Source organism: Oxyura jamaicensis, chromosome 4 (assembly GCF_011077185.1).
Source record: "Oxyura jamaicensis isolate SHBP4307 breed ruddy duck chromosome 4, BPBGC_Ojam_1.0, whole genome shotgun sequence".
NCBI lineage: Eukaryota > Metazoa > Chordata > Aves > Anseriformes > Anatidae > Oxyura > Oxyura jamaicensis.
The window spans coordinates 25,547,129-25,569,542 of record NC_048896.1 but is presented as its reverse complement, the minus strand read 5'-3'; the positions used below and the strand labels follow the sequence as shown (position 1 = coordinate 25,569,542).

At 40.5% G+C, this 22,414-nt stretch overlaps 1 protein-coding gene across 10 annotated transcripts in view; it reads left to right on the top strand.

Annotated features, from left to right (window-relative positions):
- Positions 1–22,414, top strand: part of FAM13A (family with sequence similarity 13 member A) — a 132,045-nt gene that overhangs the window by 32,940 nt on the left and 76,691 nt on the right. For 8 of the 10 annotated variants that reach the window (XM_035326302.1, XM_035326300.1, XM_035326298.1 and 5 more), the window contains one exon: positions 17,704–17,876. In XM_035326302.1, coding sequence (XP_035182193.1) covers positions 17,704–17,876 — 173 coding nt within the window. Of the gene's footprint in view, positions 1–4,336; positions 4,342–17,703; positions 17,877–22,414 lie in introns of all 10 variants that reach the window. The other 2 variants (XM_035326297.1, XM_035326307.1) reach the window with 2 other exon arrangements.

Here is a 22,414-nt window from a genome sequence, read left to right as displayed (position 1 = left end):
ACTGCTGAAAACACACCAGCTCCATGGTGGGTGTGCTCCCCCCCCACTCTAAGCAGTCACCCTTCCCTGTGACCTCAGTGCTCTGGCCCTGTGGTTATGCATGCAGCAGACATGAGAGAGATGCCTTGTTTATATCAGGAAAATGGCATCTGCTTCTAATCCATGTTATACTGCCCTGGCTAAGCCTGCAGGGTCTGGATAGTTTCCTTTATGCTTCTTTCATGCATGGGACCATTTTAGCATCGTATTAATGGCTGGTTTTCAGTACGGCATTAGCTCCTTCTCTTCAGAAGGCACAGGGAACTGATCTCTTTTGAAAATCCTTCCTGAAGTTCTCAACAAATGCTATTATTTCATTCGGTATTCCCCTTTTTTGAGCAAGTCACACCAGTTCTCTCCTGACTGGGCCAGAGGGCACCCAAGTGTCCCAGTGGGTTCAAGCGAGAGAAAGATGGGTGGAAAGTAAGTGAGGATAAAGAGCACCTGTGGAAATCTGTCTCTGCTTTGCTGTTTAGTATTCCTTCAGATAGTATTCACTTCACAGTTGTCCACCCGTGAGCAGATGGGCATGTTTATACTAAGGGTATATAGTGATTCAGTCTAAATGACATTTTAAGATGTGAGCTGACAGGAAATGAGCAATATGAGATTTGTAGGGGAAAGTTTATAAGCCTCCAAACCTTTCACCTATAGGAGATTGTTGAACCTCAAGTGAGGTGGACTGCTCTCTGTAGGCTGTAAACAGAAAGCAAGCGAAAAATCAGATCATCCTCAAACAATGCCTCGTGTAATTTTGGAACAATCTTCCAGTGCTTCTAACTCCACTCTTCTTTGACAACTCTGGATATGTAATATTAAAACAGAATGCTTCTGCTCTTGAAGGTCATTAAAGCATTCATTAGATTATAAATCTGCCACTTGTGGTGGTTACTATATACAGTACTGAATATTTACACAAATAATGTTAACGGTGAACCCTGTAAAATAAAAAAATGGTTATGCTGGTATCTCTTTAGCTGGAATTTCACCAACAATATTTTCAGTTTAGTACTTTGTGAGAATAAAGTTGCTAAGCTTTAGCACATTTAAAGGGAATAGGGACATATAACAAACGACTCTTTCTGTCCTGCTGTCTATATTTCTAGTATACTGGAATTCTTCAAACCCAGCTGGCAAATTCTGCAGTGGTGATGTTTAGGAACTTTGCTTTTGCTCTCTGACAATGTTTAGCTTAAACAAATACTCAGTGATAATAACATTGCCCCTTGATAATACCACATAATCAACATGTAGAGAAAATAGGATCCATATGTGTGTGTGCGTTCACATCTGTATTTGCACGTGTTTTATTTGAAATGTTTTTCATTCATTGTCTGTTTATTTTGGGGGGAAGCAGCGGATGGCATTGCAGTTTAGCATTTGGGAGCAGTCCCTCTCAGTCAGCACAGAATCTTTAGAAAGGGAAGCATCAAAGATGTACCAAGAAACAAGATACAGTAAAAATAAGCATGTGAGCCCCTCCTCTGGCCAGATGTTTCTGAGCATCCTTGCTGTACCCTGGGGGAAAAATGGTTTCATAGAGGGATGAGAATTTTCTTTCTAAGACACATGTCTCAGTTCCTCCTGTTCATGTTCCCCTGTGTTTATTTGGTTTCTCATGAATTAGTTGTTCAGTTAATCAGGTTGCACGAAATAATAAGCATTGTGCCCACTCTGTATAAGTCGGCAGTGTTAATGCTGTCTTTGCAACAACGGCACATCGTAGGCACTCAAAATTATTCCAAAGTGCTGGGATTCAAGACATTTTGCAGCCTGTGGTGTTTTAATTCATACTGGTCTCTGCCATTAGCTTCATCTGTGATGCTTTCAAGGTGGGAACTTCAGAAGGGCTCAGCACAGAATTAATTCTTTTTCCCATTATAACCAGTTAGTTAAATGCTCATGGACTTCGATGGAAATCCTTTACATTCTTTATAAGTCCTCCTTTGAATCCTATGAAGATCACAGTTTGTCCAGGAGAAACTGGTTGTTGTACATTGGTGCAGCTGTAAAGTCTACTGCTTTGCAGGGCTTCTGGTGCCCTAAAACTTAGGTATCATAAGCAGGGCCCGAGGCAGTCTGAGAGCAACAGGAGGCTGGGGTGCAAGGGACACAAGGAGACAGATGCTCTGTGTGTGTCATAATATGCATGCTCTTGAAAATCTGATCTATCCATCAGATCCCAGCACCGTTTGGCCTTAATTACCAATGGTGAACATCTCAGTTTCAGTAATAACAAAGGGCTCTGTCCTCTCTGCATGTTGGAAATCTTACAGTGGCCAACGGAATAATACAGAGACACTTAGGACTCTCTAATTTACTGCCACATCAGATATTCCTTTCAATAGTAACATTACTGAATTCTATGTGTTGTTTTTTTTTTCTTTGTGATTTTTAGATCAGAAATGTAGCTTAGCTTGTCCTGAGTTAAAACTCAGTTAAGACTGAGTTAAAGGAACTGTAACATGAGATGCAGATCTGGCGAGCCTGGGTTTCTCCCATAGCTAGGTCATGTTTTTCTTTAGATCACACTTTTTTCTATTTATGAATAACATTACAGTAAATAGATAAATGAGACTCTAGCTTCCAAAATTGCCAGGGAGAATAGAATGTTCTTCTGGAACTGCTCTCAGCTCTGTTGTTACTGAGCACACGCACACGTTGGGTACACCCAGCAAGAGAGCAGTCTTGCTGTGTCACTTTGTAAATGTTTGTTTTGTTTTTTATCTTAAATTCTTCTGCACATTCCTTCTGGGTATCTCAGCCATGATGAGCTGTGGACATTAACCTGTTACACGGCACCTTAACTCAGCCAGCTAACACATGTCAGGGACTTACAAATTGTGGGGATGGGCACGAAAGATTAATGTTTTCACACAGTGAAGTCTGTAACCTTTTCACAAATTCTGGGATTATATTTGATCCCACCATTACCAGTGTAACTTCTTGCAGCGTTCACTAACCAGTCCTCCTGGACTGCTAGGGACGTGTTTTTCTTTTCTTCCTTGAAAATACCATGATATTCCACAGATGTAGTTGCCAATATTGAGGTATATCACAGGGTTATTGCTATGTTTGTCATTTCCTTTTTTATATTGTGGTCCTCTCTAAAAATAATGGATTTATGTGTCTCTGTGTTGCTCTCATACCAAGACCTTTGTACGTGTTCCGTGGCAATAATTGCAATAAGTTAAGGTTGTACTGAAGCACAACAGAGTAACCTTTAGCAGTTTATTAAGAGATTTGGTCTCAGGTAAAAGTTCATATATATAATTGTCTTGGGAGAACAAAAGGAAATGAAAGGGGAACTGAGTAGGGTATTAGCTTCGTATTGAAAAGCAATGATCTGTTTTTTGCAAAGTGTGAGATTTGGCTTTTTATTACTTCTGTCTCAAACAGCTCTGCTGAATTGTGGTTATTAAAGTATAGTGTAAAAGATATTGAGGTAGAACAACAGATAGATACTGAGTCAGTTGTACTTTTCTTCCTATATGTTAGTAGCAACCAAGGTAAACATCCAATATGTGGTATTAGATGTTTCATCCTTCGTTATGTTCATCTTTTATCCTTAGATAAAAACATGTTTTACAGCTTTGCTAACATTGTTTCTCCTTCTAACAAGGGTGTTTTCATCACTTTCTGGATATAAAATGGAAAGGATACTTAAAAAAGCATAGTAAATATATATATATATATATATATATATTAAGTCATTGCTTATGTTATATCATTGTCTACAATTTTCCTGAAGGTATTTGTGCCACTGAATGATGAGTCTGAATTAATGCCTGAATTAAAATTAGTCATTCTCTCCAGTTAGCATTCATGAAATTATCTATGACCACAAGAATTAGAAAATGCCTTTGAAAATCCCCATGGCATTGGCACCACAATTTTAGTCTTAAAAGTATAAATGATTTGGTACTTCATGTGGTTTATGGAGCCTTAACTAACTGTAAGCTGTTTTACATGGTTGGGAAGAGATTCTGTATTTTATTGTTTTGTGAGTAGGAGGAAGAGCAGCTCTGTAACTGCTATGGCTCTCTTGAATATGTGTTGGCACCCTTGACAGCACTGCTGCTTGTCACATCTGAGCTGCCATGCTCCAGAAGAATTTTGTGCAAGGAACAGCACTGGTTTGGGTAATATTCCCCACTCCAATGTCAAATGAAGGGAGAGACGGGGACTCTGAAGTTCATTCTTTCTTCCAGACTGCCCCATGAACAACACTGGTACGTGCTTTTTTCGTAGCTTAGGGAGGAATCGCAGGCATGACCCTACTGGCACCTACCTGAAGCAAAAGCTGCGTAGCATTGTTTTGTGGGATGCTGCTAAGAGAAACAGACTATTTCCTCCTCAGTGGTGTACAGCTGCTGACGCAGTCAAGAATCATCTGCTGCAATCTATCCCAGTGCAATCAGCTAATGCATCACCTCTGCAATCATTCGCAGCATTGAATTCACTGGATAATCCTCTTAATGGTTGCTCATCCTATATAAGAACGTCTGCACTGGCATGGACATGGGGTCTGTCTTGCTTCATTTCCTGCCTCCTACTGTGGCCCTAAGTGGATGTCCAGAGAAATCAGAACAGAGGGTGGCCTATATGGTGTTGCCCTCAATTACGCTACTAGTTCCTTACTATTCTGAGCAGCTTTCTTGGTTTTGATGTTCTTTGTGTATTTAATGATGTCCAAAGTATTTGTCCTGTCACCCTCTAGCATACATGTAAATATTTTTCTTCCACAGTGTCACCTAGCAAGGAGTTGTGTAAATAGTTCCCTGTCAGGTGAAGGACTGACTCCTTCTGTTTCCTGTAAACATGGCTTTTGAAAGTGTTATTTGAAGGCCACCTTTTTTGGTGGGTTGTTTTGTTTGAAAGGCAGCAAACGGTTCCATCTACTCTCTACTCCCCATGATTTTGTAAAACTCTGTCAGATCCTCCCTACAAGCTTACCATGACCCTTTTTTATTATTTTTTAATGAAAAATTAGCACTGACATTTGCAGCCTTAATCACTGCAATGTCAATGACTGTTTTTTTCTCTCAAAGCCCCTGCCTGGAGTCAGTCAGCAAACAATCCTGTGCAATAACTCTTCTATTTTGGGGCACAGGGCCAAATACTCTGATGTAGTAAATTGAATGACATTTTAGCAAATCTCAGGAAGCTGCACATTCTTAATATCAGAAAATAATCTGTCTAATTGTTTTTGTGGGGGGAAAAAAAAAATCTGTGCCCTAGTTAACAAAAAGCTTTGTATTAATGAAGTCTGAGTTTGTTTTAAGGTCTTCTCTTAGGTTTTAACATTTAACAAAATAGACACGGTGCTTTCTAGCAGCCTTTGAACTGAACTGGAAATCCAACAGTCCTGTCCTCTCCAATGATGTAGTTTGTGAGGCCAAAAAAAGAACCAGATAGGGAGGAGAAAGTGGACACAGCAGTAACGATGATAATGTGATAAAAGCATCTTGGAATGCCAGTTGATCAACAAAATAATTTTATCTGCATCATTAAAATAGAGCACACTGTATAATCATTACAATCACAGAGTCATAGAACCATTAGGTTGGAAAAGACCTCTAAGACCATCAGTTCCAACCGTTAACCCAGCACTGCCAAGCCTACCACTAAACCATGTCCCTAAGCACCTCAGCTGCACGTCTTTTAAATACCTCCAGGGATAGTGTTGCAACCGCTTCCCTGGGCAGCCTGTTCTAATGCTTCACAACCCTTTCAGTGAAGAAATGTTTCCTAATATCCCACCTAAACCTCCCCTGGTGCCTCTTGATGCCATTTCCTCTTGTCCTGTCACTTGGTGCTTGGGAGAAGAGAACGACCCCCCACCTCACGGTAACCTCCTTTGAGGCAGTTGTAAGAGAGCAGTAAGGTCTTCCCTTTTCTCCAAGACTCCTTTTCCCTTGGCCTCCTTTTCTCTAGGTTAAATAAGCCCAGCTGTTTCTCATAAGACTTGTTTTCTAGACTCTTTACCAACTTTGTTGCCCTTCTTTGTACACACTCCATCCAGCTCCTTGATGTCGTTCTTGTAGTGAGGGGCCCAAAGCTGAACACAGTGCTTGAGGTGCAGCCTCACCAGAGCAGAGTACAGGGGGCTGATCACCTCCCTGCTCCTGCTGGCTGCACTGTTCCTGACACAGGCCAGGATGCTGTTGGCCTTCTTGGCCACCTGGGCACACTGCTGGCTCATGTTCAGCTGGTTATCGACTTTGCATCCCAGCAACATAACAGTAGAAGAACGGAAATGGTTAAAGGAAATAGTACAGTTTAGTCTGTTTGGGAAAAAAGTATAATGAAAAAATAAAGCTAAACTACTATTGCAAGTATTTTCTCATTCCATTGAAATGGTAAAATCCTGTCAAAGGTTCTCAGTCTCTCCTTTAAGGATACCCTTGACCTGTTGTTCTTCTTCGTTCATGTGGGAGGAAGACAGGAGCTGGAGTACTTAACCACCTGTCTTTATTAGCGTCAGCGCTTCTTGACATTAAAGGATTATTCTCTTGAAGAATAAATAGGTCAAAGAGCATTCTAGGGATGTTCTAATCTTTTCTAATCATTGAGGTCTCTACAGGTAATTGGTTTAAAGCTTTTATTGATGTGGAATCTCGTGCATTCTGAAACCTACATTTTGTATGACTTGCAAAGAATGTGGCAAAGGGAGAAAAAATTATTTATCAGCAAGATACTGAGGAAGAGGATGTTTTCCTTGGGCCACTATAATTAATGTGATCTAGGTGTAAGAACACTGGGCCGGGATTTGAATGAAGAGAGTTCTTTTTCTGTTTTTGAGGGGCATGGACAAGCCAGCTGTACTCTAGTGTTTTTTAACAATTATTAGCATTTGTAGCAGTATTAGCTGAGAATCTGATTTGTGGGTTGGGATCCACTGCTGTGTTAATCCGAAGCTAAAATATGGTCTTGGGTATGCCTGAGAGAGTTTGCAGACAATACTGACAATCAGAATTAGGAAGTTAAGTGAATAGTCTCTAGCTGTCCCCATGTTCTTCTCTGTTCTTGCGTAGAAGTCATCAAGAGAAGTTTAGTCCAAAACCTGGATTTTGACAGTGTCCTGCATGGGTGTTGACAATTTAATTTCTACTCTTAATAGTAGAAATTTTTCCTTAGTAATAGTGCTGGGGCTTGATGGTGTGTCTTGATGCCATGATGAGCAGGTACTCTAGTTTGAATGCGTTTTGGAGACTCTTGCTTCATTTAAAGTTGATACGTGGGAGGTGATGATTTTCATAAGTGGATTTATTTATTTTTATTTTTTTTTAGGCTAAAGTGGGATGGAGAAGTGGTTGCTGGTAGCTTTTGACAGTGAGTTGGTCTCGGGTAATTTTTCAGATGTAAACATTTAGGTTACACTGACTGATGAGCACACACAGTTGAGCAAAACAAAGCTCCTACATTTCAGACAGAGGCTTGAACTTGTTTTGTATCCAGTATTCTGTAGCAGAGGCTTTTTCATATAAGAATGGAAAGGATGCATTTGCCAGTAAACCTTACTCCTCATGGCATTCTGTGGAGGTCTGTAATGGTTTAGCAGAGTGATGCTCAGCTAGTGCCTGTATTTGGGATGCATGTTACTCATTTTATGGTTCCGTGTTGATTTCTCTCAACAGGATAGTCACTGCATCGTTGGCTTTAAAGGAATCGGACTTTAAAGCACAACAGACCTCATCCCATAGTTTCACAGATTTCACAAGCAACACTTAAGCTGAATGAGTAGAAATCTCAGAGAATTCTCAAGCTTCAGTAATTCAGAGATAAGCAGAAATGCATATATACATAATAAAAGTAATTTCCCATGCAAGTACAGAAGTGGTGTAATTGCATAATCTGTTTCATCAGTAACACAGGTTTCTGCTGTTAAGTTTTGGAAATGTGACTAAAACTTGATGTTTTTATTACTCCATGTGGAATGCAGGTGCCTGTCTAAACGCTCTCATTTGAAAATCAAGGGTTATGTTTATTATTTGAATCCCAGCACCAGAGAGTGTTCTGAGAGAGTGAGGGTCAGATTTCTGAAGATGTGCAATTATTTAATGTCTTCTAGTAGAGTTGGGAGTCAGTATAGCTACGCTCAAAAATATCTTATATATTTTTAAATGATTTCATATTTTTTGATCTGAACGTTTGCAGGGTATTTAAAAAGCATAATATATTCCAAAATATACTTAGTTACCAAAGTGTGACATAATATTAGAAATGAGTACGTTCTTTCTACTTTCTGTATTTTGAGGGATAGCATCAAACAGACTGCCAGTATTGACAACAGCAGATTTTCAGCTTAGATCATATTCGAGGCTCTGATTTTGCTTTGTTTCTTTTAAGTTTTCGAAGCAGCCTAAGAACTTAAGCAGCTTGAGAATGTGACTGTTAGGTGTGCTACCTTCTGGTAGCTTTTGCCTTTCAATCTGCATCTTTCATTTTAATGGTGGAAAGATCTTCTCCTTGTCTTATTTAATGTAAAGATATTCTGCAAAATGAAAATAAGAGGAAGTGGCCAGTTTGTAGGAGCCATTGTATAATCCTGTGCTAATGAGTGCATATAAAAAATAAAAAAACATATTAAAAAATGGAGAGGACAGTGGGGTTGCAAGTATTTGAATAAATCATACATTCTATCTTTTTTTAGAGGTCTTCTAAACTATACTTGTGTGCACTCTGCCCAGTAAAACTATGATCTCTTGGCAATAGTGAGCAGACTTGTAGAGGTTAATGTTTAACGGGTTCCTAGCTAGAGCTGCTTGCTGTGTTCTCAGCATACATATCTCTTGTTCCCTTGGAAGCATTATTTTGTGTAAACAAAGTGCATTTTAATACTGAAACGCATCTGTCTACATGTGCTGTTCCATGACGAATCAGTTAATAGTGTGCTATCAAAGGATTTTCTGCTTTTAGCTCACACATGCTTGTTATCGTTTTTCATCTCCAGTCAACACAATGAAAGCAATTATTGTTCTGCCTGATTCCTGCAATCACTGACTATTGCATGCTCATCTTAATAGCATTCAGTCAGTGGCAAGCTTGATCCTAACTGACTGCAGGAATGTTAATTCCAAACTTTTACTAGCAACGGTGACAGAAGAATCTGATCTAACACACCTTTATGACTCACTTCTTTGAGTCAGTTGTCTGCAATGACTCATACTTAAATGTATGCTTATAATGAAGATGTAATGCCATGAAAATGGGAGATGGAAAAGACCTATGAGATCACCTTGAAGATGCTATTACAGTACGGAATGTATTTTCTGATTCTTTTTCTAGTTTATGGTGAATGCTCCAAGACCAGGAAGTTCTGTAACCCTTCTTGGGTGGGTTGTTATGTGCTCCGGTGGAATTTTCTAGTGGAGCCTCAGCTTATCTGTATTACCCGGTGTTGATTCAGAGGGCCATAAAAAATGTGCTAGCTGAGCTCAGGCACCAGTAGTATCAGTTTATGGTGTGCTTGAACGTGCTGCTCCCCCGCTCTTCAAATTCCCTAGGCCTGAACCTGCTCTTTTTGCAGAATTTGTAAACATCATACTTCATTGCTGAGAAGCAGAAGTGCTTCAATGGTGGGTAGCTGGCATGAACCTCTGTGGTTATTATTTCACTTATTTTAAGTTCTTTTGTTAATGAGCTGGCCATATGGCATTGTGGGGTAAGAGAAATACAGAGGTAAAACTAATTTGTTTTCCTTGAAGGATCTGTCTGCACTTTACGGGATAGAGTGCAGTCCAAGCCAGTGCCAACGCAGTCTTTTAGGCAGCAAATTCTTTCATTACTGTGTAATTCATTGTCAGGCTGTGAACGGGAGGAGTACCATACATGGAGAAAGACAGGTTTCTCAACTGTTTGTTTGAGTCTTTCCAACCTACTTACATGGACTTCAATGGAGGAGCTCTGAATTTTGGCACAGCTTCACACTTTTCTAATGCAGAAATCCTTTGGCAAACACACACGTGTTTACATCTCAAACAGTTAGGAAGGATAGAGGAATGTGATGGTCACTGTGCTGACTTACCTCTGTTCCCTGGCTTCTGATGATCTCATTATCATTTGCTCTTTAACACCACAGCTGGTATTTGCAGAAGATTTTTTTAAGATTCCTTCACTGGAGGTAACATAATTATTTTAAGCCTATACTGAAATATCAAGCGATGCCCCCTGTAACTACAGTAACTTATCGTTATTTTTATTGCTATTGTTCTGAATGGGCAGCTGCATACTGCCATGAGCAGAAAGTCTGCCCTGTGGGAAACTGAAAACAGAAATCGTTAATCATAGCCTTCCAAGTTCATTCCTACATCTCTCCTCGGATTGCAATCACATGACCGTATTTGTGCTTATTACTCTTGATACGTCCTCTGTTCAAGTGAGGGCAGTCCAAAGAAACCAAGTGAATAAAAGGTAGAAGTCAATTCCAGAGGACCCCTTTTCTCTGTACTTAAGATTTGGTGATAAATTCTTATAGCATCCTTGCTGTCTTTGAAGATACTCTGATTCCACATCAGGGTAGCAACTGAGGCTTCATTTATATGTTTCTCAAGAGGCCCTAAGCTGCACTGCTGTACAGAGGTACTCTGACTAAGGGCGAGGTATGTTTTACCTACGAGTCTGATTTGTACTTTAATTTACTTTAACTGAGCAACGGTGTGAGTTACTTTTGATAAAGCTTTGATATTTGGAATTGTCAAGCTTTTGATCGAGAGCTTTGATATTTGGAATTAGCTGCACAGACAAAAATACCAATATTGTGGGTATTGTCCCAACTCATAGCAGGTGCCCACCTTGCTTTCAAAGTATTTTGCGTAGCACTTATTTTTCCTGCATATCATACAGCACTGTATTTACAGCAAAAGGCCTATTGCACTGATGGTGAAATGATTTGATAAGTTACATGATGTGGCTTAGAGAATACAGTTAACAAGAAAAAAAATAGACTCAGTTTTGAATTCTTGTAGAGGGCTTACACTTGTCATTAAGTATGGTGGTCTTGGTCATATGCACTTCAAACTAGGATAGTAACTGCCTAAATAAGCAAGTATGGAAACACAGGTAGCCAGAAGAAATCCTGGGAAATTAAGACGTAGTGAACGTGGGTAGGAGTCCTCCTTTCCTATGCCTTACTATATTAGGGGATTCACTGAGTAGGCTGGTTTGACTCAGCATTTGAGAAACAAATCTGCGAGGAAGGTAAGTTTGATCAAAGATTTTCCAGTGAATGCAGATGGAGGCCTAGGTAATGGTATGTGGACAACAGCACAGGCACCGCAGCAGTGTTGTTTGGTGATGCCTAAAATTTAGTGCAGGGATTTGAATTACATAGCCAAAGTATGCAGATCCTGGGATGCCCCATTTCCACAGACAAGTTTAAAGATGAAGATAGCTGTAACTGATTCCTTTATGCAGCTCTTTTCTATCCTGCTGTTACAGAGAACAGTAAGTAGTAAGCACAAGAATGTTCGCTGAGATGTCATCATTTAAATAGCTTTGCTAAACCACAGGTGCAATCTCTTAAAGTGGTTTCACGTCACTTTGGACCAGAATCAGCCATGTTGCACAGATTTATTTTTTTTACAGACTTTTATATCAGCAGCATTTCTAAAGCTTTAAGGAGTCTGTTTTGGTAAAGACGTAACAGAGGAAGACTGTTACCATCTCTATGAATAATCTCCTCAGAATCCCACCTATTATGTAAAGTATCTTCTGCTCTTCACTTAGATTAGTTCTGTGTGTCTGGTTCAGTTAGAGACAGGGAGTTTATTGTGATTTGTATATCTGCAACACCTTTAGTAACGAGCTTGCTGTTACAACATTAATACCTCATGGAAGACAGACAAAATTCAGTACAGCAGTTACAAACAAGAAAATTGTTCTGACAGATGGAATTCCTGTACAATCTGAAGTCCCTGGGCTTGGACAGATCTGTAACAGAGCCAAGACTTTAACTTTGAGAAAGTTTACTGAAACAAAATTTCAGGGATTCGCAGCCAGTGACAAGTGAACTAACTCTGGAGCTAGAAATACGATACCAGCATAGCAGAGCCTGAATTTCATAGGCTTTCTGAGAGTGTTTTCTAGCTCTCTACTCCTAGAATCGTGTAATGTTAACAACGTTTTTACTTTTAAACATTTAAGAAGTTCTTCTGTTTGAAGTGGCTTCTTTCAGATAGGAAGGTTGTGGCGATACGGTTTAAAGGAAAATAACACTCAGCCCTTTGAATCCAAAAGGTCTTGTCATCATTAAGAGTAAGACAGGAGTTTGAATCAAACATGAAAACTTGGTTGAACTTTAAAACTTCACACACTTTAGCATTGCATCAAATTTAAAACTTTGATATCTAAGTGGGGCGGAGTACAGAGGAGGTGTTTTAGTGATTTCATGCCTAAAAATACAAGTGGAGTAAGAGAAATCCAAATTTGGCAGTGGCAGCTGCACAGATTGTAAGGATGACTGCACTGATCGTGACTTTCTGATTTCAGTGTGGCAGTTCATCAAGGATTTGGGGCTTGGTTCTGGGTATGGAAGAGAACTGATGACTAGATTTTGCAAGTATGTGTTACTGCTTATGTTATCTGTGCTGATTCGGTGCGAAACCTAGTAAGAATTACAGAGCCATTGATCTTTGTCTCCCAGAGGCAGTAATTTAGGATGATGAGGCATGTTTTCTTTGAGAAGAACTCATCTTGTCAACAGTATTTTCCATTCATACTTTTAAAATCAATACCATAGATGTTAGGTGAAGTGACTTATCAACAGTTTTTTATTACTTTTTTTTTTTTTTTTTTTTTTTACATTTTATTACTTTCTGAACTTAATCCATGCTTCAGCAAGTATTTGAGCACAAGCCAATTTTTAGCACATATAGCAGTCTTACTAAAGATGACAGGGTGCTTGCTTTAAGCTACATCCAGGCTTAAGGACTTCTCTTAAGTTCTAGTAGTACGGAAAAAATGCCACTGTAGCTCAGGTATGTTTAGATGATGTTTCACAGGCTCTCTGACGTCTTTGTTCCCAGCTAGTGTAGTACACAGCATTCAGACAGCAACCTCAGCATTTGCATCGTCATACACAGAAATTCTGTGCCCTGGTTAGTGGTGTGATGAATCAGGCCCTCATTTTGTGCTTAAGAACAGCAAGTGAGAGAATGTTATAGGACATGTGAAGGGAACGTAACAGAAGAATGTCACTGCAGAAGTATCCCTGCCTCTAAAAGCCCTGTGGGCCTGGCAGTTATATTGGTCTTCAAAGCCACAAGAGTTTCATCCCATCCAGATTCACCTCAGTTGTCTCTTACTACAACAAAGCGGCTGATGAAGCTGGCGTGTGAGAGCTTGCTGAGCTGTGCAGCTTCAGAGAACCGTCAAAGTCCAGCATAAATACTTGGCTGTTTGCTGACTGACTTTGCTGTCTCAGAAGGAATTTCCACCTGATTCTCTGAGACAGTTTAGGGTGACAAAACTCTCCAGCAAAATTCTGCATCTTCAGGCATATCCTGATGCAATTTGTTGTCACTGCAGTTACTGTTAGGTAACCCTGGTAGGGAGCTTACAGCTCTGGGTATGTGCTGAAAAATCCCCTTGGAGCAGTTGGTGTTTTAATTGGTGTGAATGTAATACGTTTGTTTCAAGAGCTATCAAGTGGCCTGGGTAACTTTGGCAAGTGTCTCATTCCTGGGTATTTGACTTCACTGTTCTGGCCACAGCAGGTTCTGTAGGAGTAGCTGCCAGACCAGAGATACATCTGGTGAATGGTCTTCCTTTCTCTTTTGTCCCTGAGGCAAAGGTAATGACAGTCGATCAAAATGTAAGGTTTATGCTGACAGCTAGTTATGATGTAACCAAATTTAGACAAGGGTGAAAAAGAAAACAACATTCTTAGAGCACAAGGACTCTCCATCCCTCTGCGTAAAAACATGGGCAGGGAGGGTGGGCAGCTGGGCTGGCTGAGCAAGGCCCTTCTGGTCAGACTGGGGTGCAAGAAGGAAATGCACAGGCAGCGGAAGCAGGGACGCGTGGCCTGGGAAGACCACAGGGATGTGGTCCAGATGTGCAGGGATGGGATCAGGAAAGCCAAGGCACGGATGGAACGGAGCTTGGTAAGGAATACTAAGAGTAACAGTAAAGGATTCCACAGGTACATGGCTCAGAAAAGAAAGGCCAAGGAGAGTGTGCCCCCTCTGATGGATGAGAAGGGTGAACTGGTAACGACAGACATGGAGAAAGCTGAGGTACTCAGCAACTTCTTTGCCTCGATCTTCACTGCCAGTCAGGCTTCCCAAGTCTTTTGTTTCCCTGAACCCGCAGATGGAGGCTGGGGAAACAAAGTCTCAGCCGCTGTAAGCGAAGAGCAGGTTCAAGGCCGCCTGATCAAACTGAACAAGTACCTGATGATAACCTTATGGAAATATATTTATCACACTTAGAATTCTGAATTTTAAATATAAACTCACAGCTAGCTTCTTCCAAAGGTGTTCCACATTTAGATGTCTTAATTATCTACTCAAATGGGTATGAATTACCCTAATTATTTATGAGTTCGTGCATAGCTTAGAATAGTTGAAGATTTTTCCTCACTGAGAACATGAATGAGGTACTCAGAAGAGCAGGATGTTCTTTGCTAGGAATTTGTATCTTCACTCCTTGTCAAGGCATGTGCATGGAACTCTCTAGACTCGTCTTGGTGTGGAGCAGTCCCTGTTCTTCAGGAGCAGACAAAGATTAAAGTTATCATACCGAATCAGAGCTTTAGAATATATGACATATTTATCTTTGATCTTTGAACCCAGTAATTTCTGACATCTCGATGATGGGTGAAAGTTAAGAAACATAAGTTAAGAAACATCTTAGCAGTGGTATGTGTGAGGTGATGCCACCTTGTCTGGTCCATTTAAGCCTCTAGGGGAGATATTTCATTGCACTTTCTTTAATACCCCTAATGACAAATGTTTATACTGGTCATAGATCTGACAAGTTACTGGTAGAACTGCAAACAGAATTTCTTGCATCTAAACTTTCTGAGACAGCAAATGTTGAAAGCCAAATGCAGGATGTGTGGTGTAATACAATTCATTTGACTTATCTGTTCTTTGGTGTTTTGATTGCCCTTTATTTGGGTGCTCCCTTTGATCCTGAGTGGCATCTGACATTATTTTAGTCTGTTTAGCTGAGAATGAAGATGTATTTTAAGTGACAGAGTAGCAGACTTCAGTGTATGCCAACTTGGTAGCCTCAACTTGTCTCCTCTGCTCCGTACAGACACTGTCTCCCTCTGCTACTACAGCATCCCTTTTGTTTGCAGCTGAGAGCCACGGCCTGGTGTCTGCAGGCTGTATGCCCAGTTCCTGTGGTGTCAAAAGCCAGCGTCCACTTCAGGCAGCATGGCAGCAGAGTATTGCTGGAAAAGAGGGATAGTCCAAAGGTGAGGTACTGACCCCGGGCAAAAGGCCCATTGATGTCAGGGAAGGCAGGATCTTGCCATGAGTGCAGGAGCAGCTCTCTACATATCTGTCTGGTTTCCCGTTGCCTTTGATATACATAATGTTTTTCAGTTCAGTCTTTTCAGAGCTAAATAGCAAACAACTTTCAGTCCCATGAAACTTTTCAGCACACACAAAGTATTTGGAAGCAACTGTGAGCAAAACAGAGCATTCCAAAACAGAAGGTGAAAACAAGAATAGTTTTAAAAACAGTAAGTAATATAGTTTAAAATAGTTTTTAAAAATTAAGGGTTCAGGAGAGATCCTGATTTACAGTCCAGGAGATTTGTAGAAACTGTAGTAGGCAGCATAATTAATAAACAAATGGATAATTAGAGTCATCAGGAGACACAAGCATGGCTCATTTCGAGAAAAATATTGTGTGACAAAGGAGCCAGTAAGTGTGTTTGTAAATAAAGGCAATTCAGTTCACTTGAGTTTCCAAAGGTTTTGATAAGATTATCAAAGGCATTGAAAGAAGCAAAGCTCACGTGTGATTAGAAGGAAAGTGTGGATTAATAATTAGAAAGCAATAAAAATAAATGGTCTCCTTATCAGTGGAGAGAGGTTGCCTGTGAAGTCTCTCAAGGATCTTTGCTGGATTTCATACTATTCAACGTTTTTAATAGTGACGCATAAAGAGGTTGAATGTGCTGATAAAAGAAAATTATTCAAAGCAGGAAAAACTGGTTACAGGGGCTTACAGAAGGCTTTTAAGATACTCCGTATTGGCTGAAGAAATAATAGGTGAGTTTCTATCACTAGTTGCTAACTGTTGTCCAAAAAATCCCCACAAAAATTGTATAAATGTATATGCTGATGAGCTCCAAATTAGTTATTCTTTTTATAAAAGAGATCTTGGTGCTACAGAAACTTCACAATGCTGTCAGCTCAATTAGCAATCGTGAAAGCAAACAAAAAGCTGCATTTTAATAAGAAGCCATCACTAAATCTGAGATTTACATATATATATAATTTTGCATGCAGTTCTGGCTACCTCTTCAAAAAGGATTTAGCAGAAGGTAAAAAGGTGTAGAGGAAGACAGCAAAAAGGATCGAAGGCAGCAAAATGACTTCTTTAAAATGAACAAACTTTATAAACTGGGATTTTTCAGTCTGATTAGACTACTGATGGAGTTAATGGAGTAGTATGTGGGTTTGTTTTTTTAAGTCAAAAATGGAATGAGGAAGGTGGGTAAGGAACAGTATTTGCCAATTCTGACAGTTCAAAAACTAAGGAAAGATTATATGTCACCTTATCTGGCATGGAAGTACTCTTTCTAAAATTTTTAATCAATATGTAAAGGTGTTTTGAAACTCTCAGCCATAGAATCCTGCAAAAGCTAAAGACAGAAGTGGACATTAAGGAATTTAATGTAATCACAAAGGGTAGGTCCAATGTTCACTCTTAAACACAGTGAACGAGGTTCAACTTCCAAGTCAAAGAAAGCCCCAAACCGCACTGTGCCAAAATCTGGGACAATGCATTAGGGGCAAACCTCTGAATTTGCTCTTAATCCCCTAAGCACTCATCGTCTGCTGCTGACACCAGAAAATGGTCTGACACAGCACTATTTGTTCTTTGGTTTTGCACACTTCTGCTGAGGAGCCAAAGCAAGAGCTTTGGCCATCCTGTATATGGGCTCAGTGATACTTGGAAACTTCATCTTCAATGTAGGAAGCCCAGCTTCCAACTCCATGTTCTGGCTGCCTCATCAGAGAACACCAACACAACAAGTCCATGTCTTGAGAAATTTTCCTCCAGTTTATTGACATAAACTTCCTTTTCAAAATGGAAGGGTTGTTGGGAAGAGGTCTTCAATTTCTTTTACTATCTGTTACTCCAGTTTGTGTCAAGAGATAAAGATTCAATGAGAATTTTTTTTTAGTTTGCCTTCTATGATACAGGAAGTAATTCTCCATTTATTTTCCTTATTTTCCTTTTGTTAATTTCACTGCTACCCTTCTTTCAATAGGCATATGTTTATTCTTCTTTAAGTAGTCTTTAAACAAGCAGATTGTTTGACTTATATGCATTTTGTATCATTAGTTTGTACTTTATGATATTGTTCACTGTTTGCACACTGGTAGGGAACGTCTTTCTGTTAGAGATTATTTAAAGAGGCTGCTTTTCCTTCCTTTTATGTTTCAATTTTCTCTTTCTTTACTTTTGTAGATGACGAAGTCCACAAGGGAAGGATCCAGCCGAACATGCCTAGTGCCACAACCAGACCTGTCAGATGGAACACCTCAGGTCAGCCTCCGATTAACAGACCGTAGTTCATGTTTGAAGGAGATGGATTTAACAGATGAAATCTCCTTCGTTAACAGTGGTGCATTTTTCTTCAGGTTAGTGCTCCTTTTTTGTCTTTGTATTTGTTTCCTTGTTTGTTCTGTACCTGCACCTCCAGCTCTGAGCATTTTGAACATGTTTTTTTGAAGCTCACAATGTCAGCATGCTGTGGTGTAAGGCAAAATAATATGCATATCCCTGTTGAAGCCACGCATTCCAACAGGTGCCTTACCAAGCCTGATGTGTGCTTTAGTTTGTCTTTCAAATATAACTTTGCATGCATATGAAGATGGCCTGCTTGGTAGAGGAGTGCAGATGGACAGGACCGATCTAAAGTCAGGCACTAGCAATGACACTGAGCACAAGATGCGAGCAAAATTTAGGTGTCTCCTGTCAGTTTTTAAGTGTGTTTGATCTGCCCAGTTTAAGTTGTAACAGGTAGCTGAGTTTATTCTGGGCTTATTCAGCCTGGAGAAGAGGAGGCTCAGGGGCGACCTTATCGCTCTCTACAGATACCTTAAAGGAGGCTGTAGAGAGGTGGGGGTTGGCCTGTTCTCCCACGTGCCTGGTGACAGGACGAGGGGGAATGGGCTAAAGTTGCGCCAGGGGAGGTTTAGGTTGGATATTAGGAAGAGCTTCTTTACTGAAAGGGTTGTGAGGCATTGGAACAGGCTGCCCAGGGAGGTGGTGGAGTCACCATCCCTGGAAGTCTTCAAGAGACGTTTAGATGTAGAGCTTAGGGATATGGTTTAGTGGGGACTGTTAGTGTTAGGTTAGAGGTTGGACTCAATGATCTTGAGGTCTCTTCCAACCTAGAAATTCTGTGATTCTGTGATTCCCATTCTCAATCCAAAAGGGAAGGGACTTTAGAGGGGGTTTATCTTTCTGACACGAATGATGATAGTACTAGGATTGTTCAGACAAGAAAGAAAATAAAACAGTGTCTATAGAGGAACTTTATAATTACCTGTCTAAAAGTATCTTTAAGAGTCTGTCTATTTTTCATGAGTATGCCTGTAGATTTGATTGATGGCACTTTGCCAATGAGGTGAGCAGGTAATGGACAATTTAGTTGCTTGTAAAACTCTTCACTGAGCATCTGACTGAACCAGTATCTTTTCTGTGTTCTGAGGTTATTGAATTGGATCTCATTCCCTTTCCTCTTGTGTCTAGTGCAGAACTTGAAGGAATCAAGTTACTGTGGGAAATTCCTTTATGCTACTGAAATATGAGGTTGGCCTAATGTGGGAAATGGTGCTATTTACGTGTCATGAAACATGACACCACAGTGTCTCTGCATACCGATGCAGAACACAAAGCAGGGGCAACGCTGCCAGACACGTAACTGAGTGACTTCACTGAGTAAGCAAGAGACGGGGTGCTATTCTCAGCACTCGCACAGACAGACAGCAGCCAGCTCGTGAGACGAGTTAGCAAATTATGCACCAACACCAGATTTTGATTCATAATAATGGTGGTGAAGCATAGATGTTAAATCTGTTTTCCAGCCCTTGCAGATGCACAACCTTTTGAGCTTCTAGCCATGTCAGCTCCGTGGTTTACTGGCTCTAATCCCACCCTCAAAAATCCTACATTCAGAAGACATCAGGTTAGTTTACATTTCAAACTAACCTATCCTGTGATCCTATGAATCTATGATTCTATGATTCTACATCTTTATGAATCCATTTCCTTCTGACTGAGGTAGGAAGCAATTACTGAAGCAGGTCAGCTGGCAAAACTGAGAAGGCAATACAATTCTACCAGCTAGACAGGGCCATGCAAGTAGGGATGGATTATAAATTATGGGCTCGTGCATGGGTATGCTGGAGTTTGGCAGAGAACGTGCCCCTGCCGGTCGGTACGCCTCTATTTGTTGTTAGGTGTGAAGTGAAATGAAATACTGGAGAGTTGAAACAAAGGACTGCTAAATCTCATATCAAGGAAGGTGTGTATGACTGATGTACTTCATGAGGTATCCCCCCAAACTGTGATTCTTTTAGCTGAATGTTCCCCGGAGGAGGTAATTATTTGCTGTAGGAATTGGTACTTTCCAGTCAAAGTGTTATTCCTTAGAATAGTACTGCTGAAGTATGGGACGGTTGGACTGATACTGGTACAGGACACTAAGCACCAAATTAAATGTCTGCAATTAGGCAGAAGCAGTCAGTCTCCATGCTCAGTCCTCGGGATGAAAGATGTCTGCATCTCTAATTTTATCTGGGAAATGAATAAGCTGTAGAAACGAATTCTTTTGCAATCCCGCTTTGTTCAGGAACGCCCAAGTTCTCTGTCTCGTATCACACTTGTGTGCCTATTTGCCTAATTGGGTTGAGTTTGTATCTGCACTCTTGTTAGCTTCCAGTACTTTTCTGTCAGAGATCTGCTGCTGCTGCTGAGGAATGAGGTAGTGCTTGCTGTTTTCTGCCCAGCTCCAGGATACCAGATCGTAGAGCAGGACAGGGTGCACAGGAGGAGGCTCATGACCAACCCTAAAAAGAAGAGGGGAGAGAGGTCTCTAGCAGACTCGGGGCACAGCTCTCTCTGCAACAATCAGAAACCCTGATTCCCTGGCATTAATGTAGTGCTGTAATATATCAGGAGTGGTTTTAAACATGCTTTTGGCAGCCTTGTGCCACTCCTGTGGAATCCAAGCTCACGGCGAGGTATTATCTAGTATTATTTCGGTGCAGGGCTACATTAGGAGTTTTCGCCTTTTTCAGCAGCAGGACTCTGGCATCTGATCTGGGCTATAAAGCGCTTTGTAAATACGCTGCTATTCTTGTTGGGGGGATTTCTGTCACGAGGTGCTAGCAGTTCTTAAATAAAGGTTATCATTGTGTAATTACATGCAATTATCAGATATGTTTTAGTGAAATGACTGTATCTGCTCAGCTATCGTATGATCTTCGTTAGAAAAGAATAAAGGTTGTTCTTGGCAATGATAATCTTTTGCTGTTTCATGAAAACGCTTGTGGCTTGTTCCCTCTCCATGCCCAGATACCATGATAGGGGCGGATTAGAAGAGGATGAAGGGCTATAGCAGAACACTAGATGCAGGACTCCGCCTTTAGCAGACTTACAAGTGTAACAGTGAAGAAATAATCACACGCACTAAGCCTGTAAGGCCCCACAGCAAGAGCTGTAAAGTAATGATTACAATACAGGCCTATCATTTTCAGTCACTTTCATTTGACATTAGAGAATAGGTCTTCAGGGAGAAAACAGGAGACTTCTAAACTTGAGAAAACAAGAGACTTCATTACTAAACTGATTGTTTATTAATGTTTGTTACTATTTAAAATACCTCTCAGGATGTGTCTTTATACAGTTGACCTTGACGAAGATCCGCATATTAAGTAGCAGCGACAGTCATGATTATGTCTAATACAATGGCTTACTGTTTTTTTTAGTACTGAAAGACATGTTATGCCTCTTTACAGGTATGATCTTCCTCATTGCAGGAATTTTTGAAAGTGCTGCTGTCATTTGAAATGTGTGAAATATCAGTTGTAGTCGAGACATATTGCAGAGCATAAAATCTGTCGCTGCTGATCTTAAGAAAATGGTAGTTTGAAGGTGGTATGTTTTTCTTCTGACCAAAATAGGTGGAGTAACTATACGTACCCGTAATCCCCACGAGTACACAATGTATGTGTTCTCTTGAGAATTACCTCATTGTTATAGCTGTGTGCCAAGGGCAAACTGCTAATTATGCAGTAGCAGAAAACATACCTGTAACACAGACTTCGAGCAAACCCCAAAATGCTGAAGAAAGAAAAAAAAAAAAAAAAGAAGGCAGAGGAGAGATGAGTTCGGCCCTCTGAAAGATGGATGAAGTCTGTATGCAATGTGCAGACTGTTGTATCAGACTTCCGGACCCTGGGAACCACATACCTTATCTTTACCAGTTTGAAAGCCACAAGCCATGCTGCAAACCTCAGAAGTTAGGGGAGATAGCAGCTTTGGGACTAGCGTGTAGGCAGGAGAAGATGGGTCTCCCTGGGGCTTTACGAGACCCTCAGTGAGATGTGGCTAGGGTGGGCTTTCAGCTGGGGGAAGCTCAGTTTGGGGCCCTCTTTTATTTATTTATTTATTTATTTATTTATTTATTTCCTGCTAGCAAGAAGGAAAATAGCTTCTCAAAGCTGTAGTTCAGAAGGGGTGTGCATAACAGCAGTAGTAATTGAAATTATTTTGGATGTGCCTAGAGGTGTTTAAACTTAAATGACTTGAATAAGAAGTTCAAATGTGTTTTACTTCAGGGACAGGATACATTAAGTGGATACAAAGGTAGGAAGGCCTCTTACAAGCAGTGTTCGTAGCCTTTCATGCCAAACCTCCTGTAACAGCAGAGAAAAGGGAAAAGCCTTCAGGCAGGAGAGAAAAAGCTTCCTGCAACCAAAATGTAAGGCAGGAGATGTCGATGTTAAGTTGAAATTTCTTTCCTGATGCTGGCTCAGGGGTGCCAGATGCTTACTGTCTACAGATTTTTGCTTTCACCATCCAAAATCTTTTGCCCTGGAAAGGGCTCTGAAATAGGCTTTGCTGTATACCACTGTTCTATCACGTGCTGGAGCTGTGTTATTTTGCA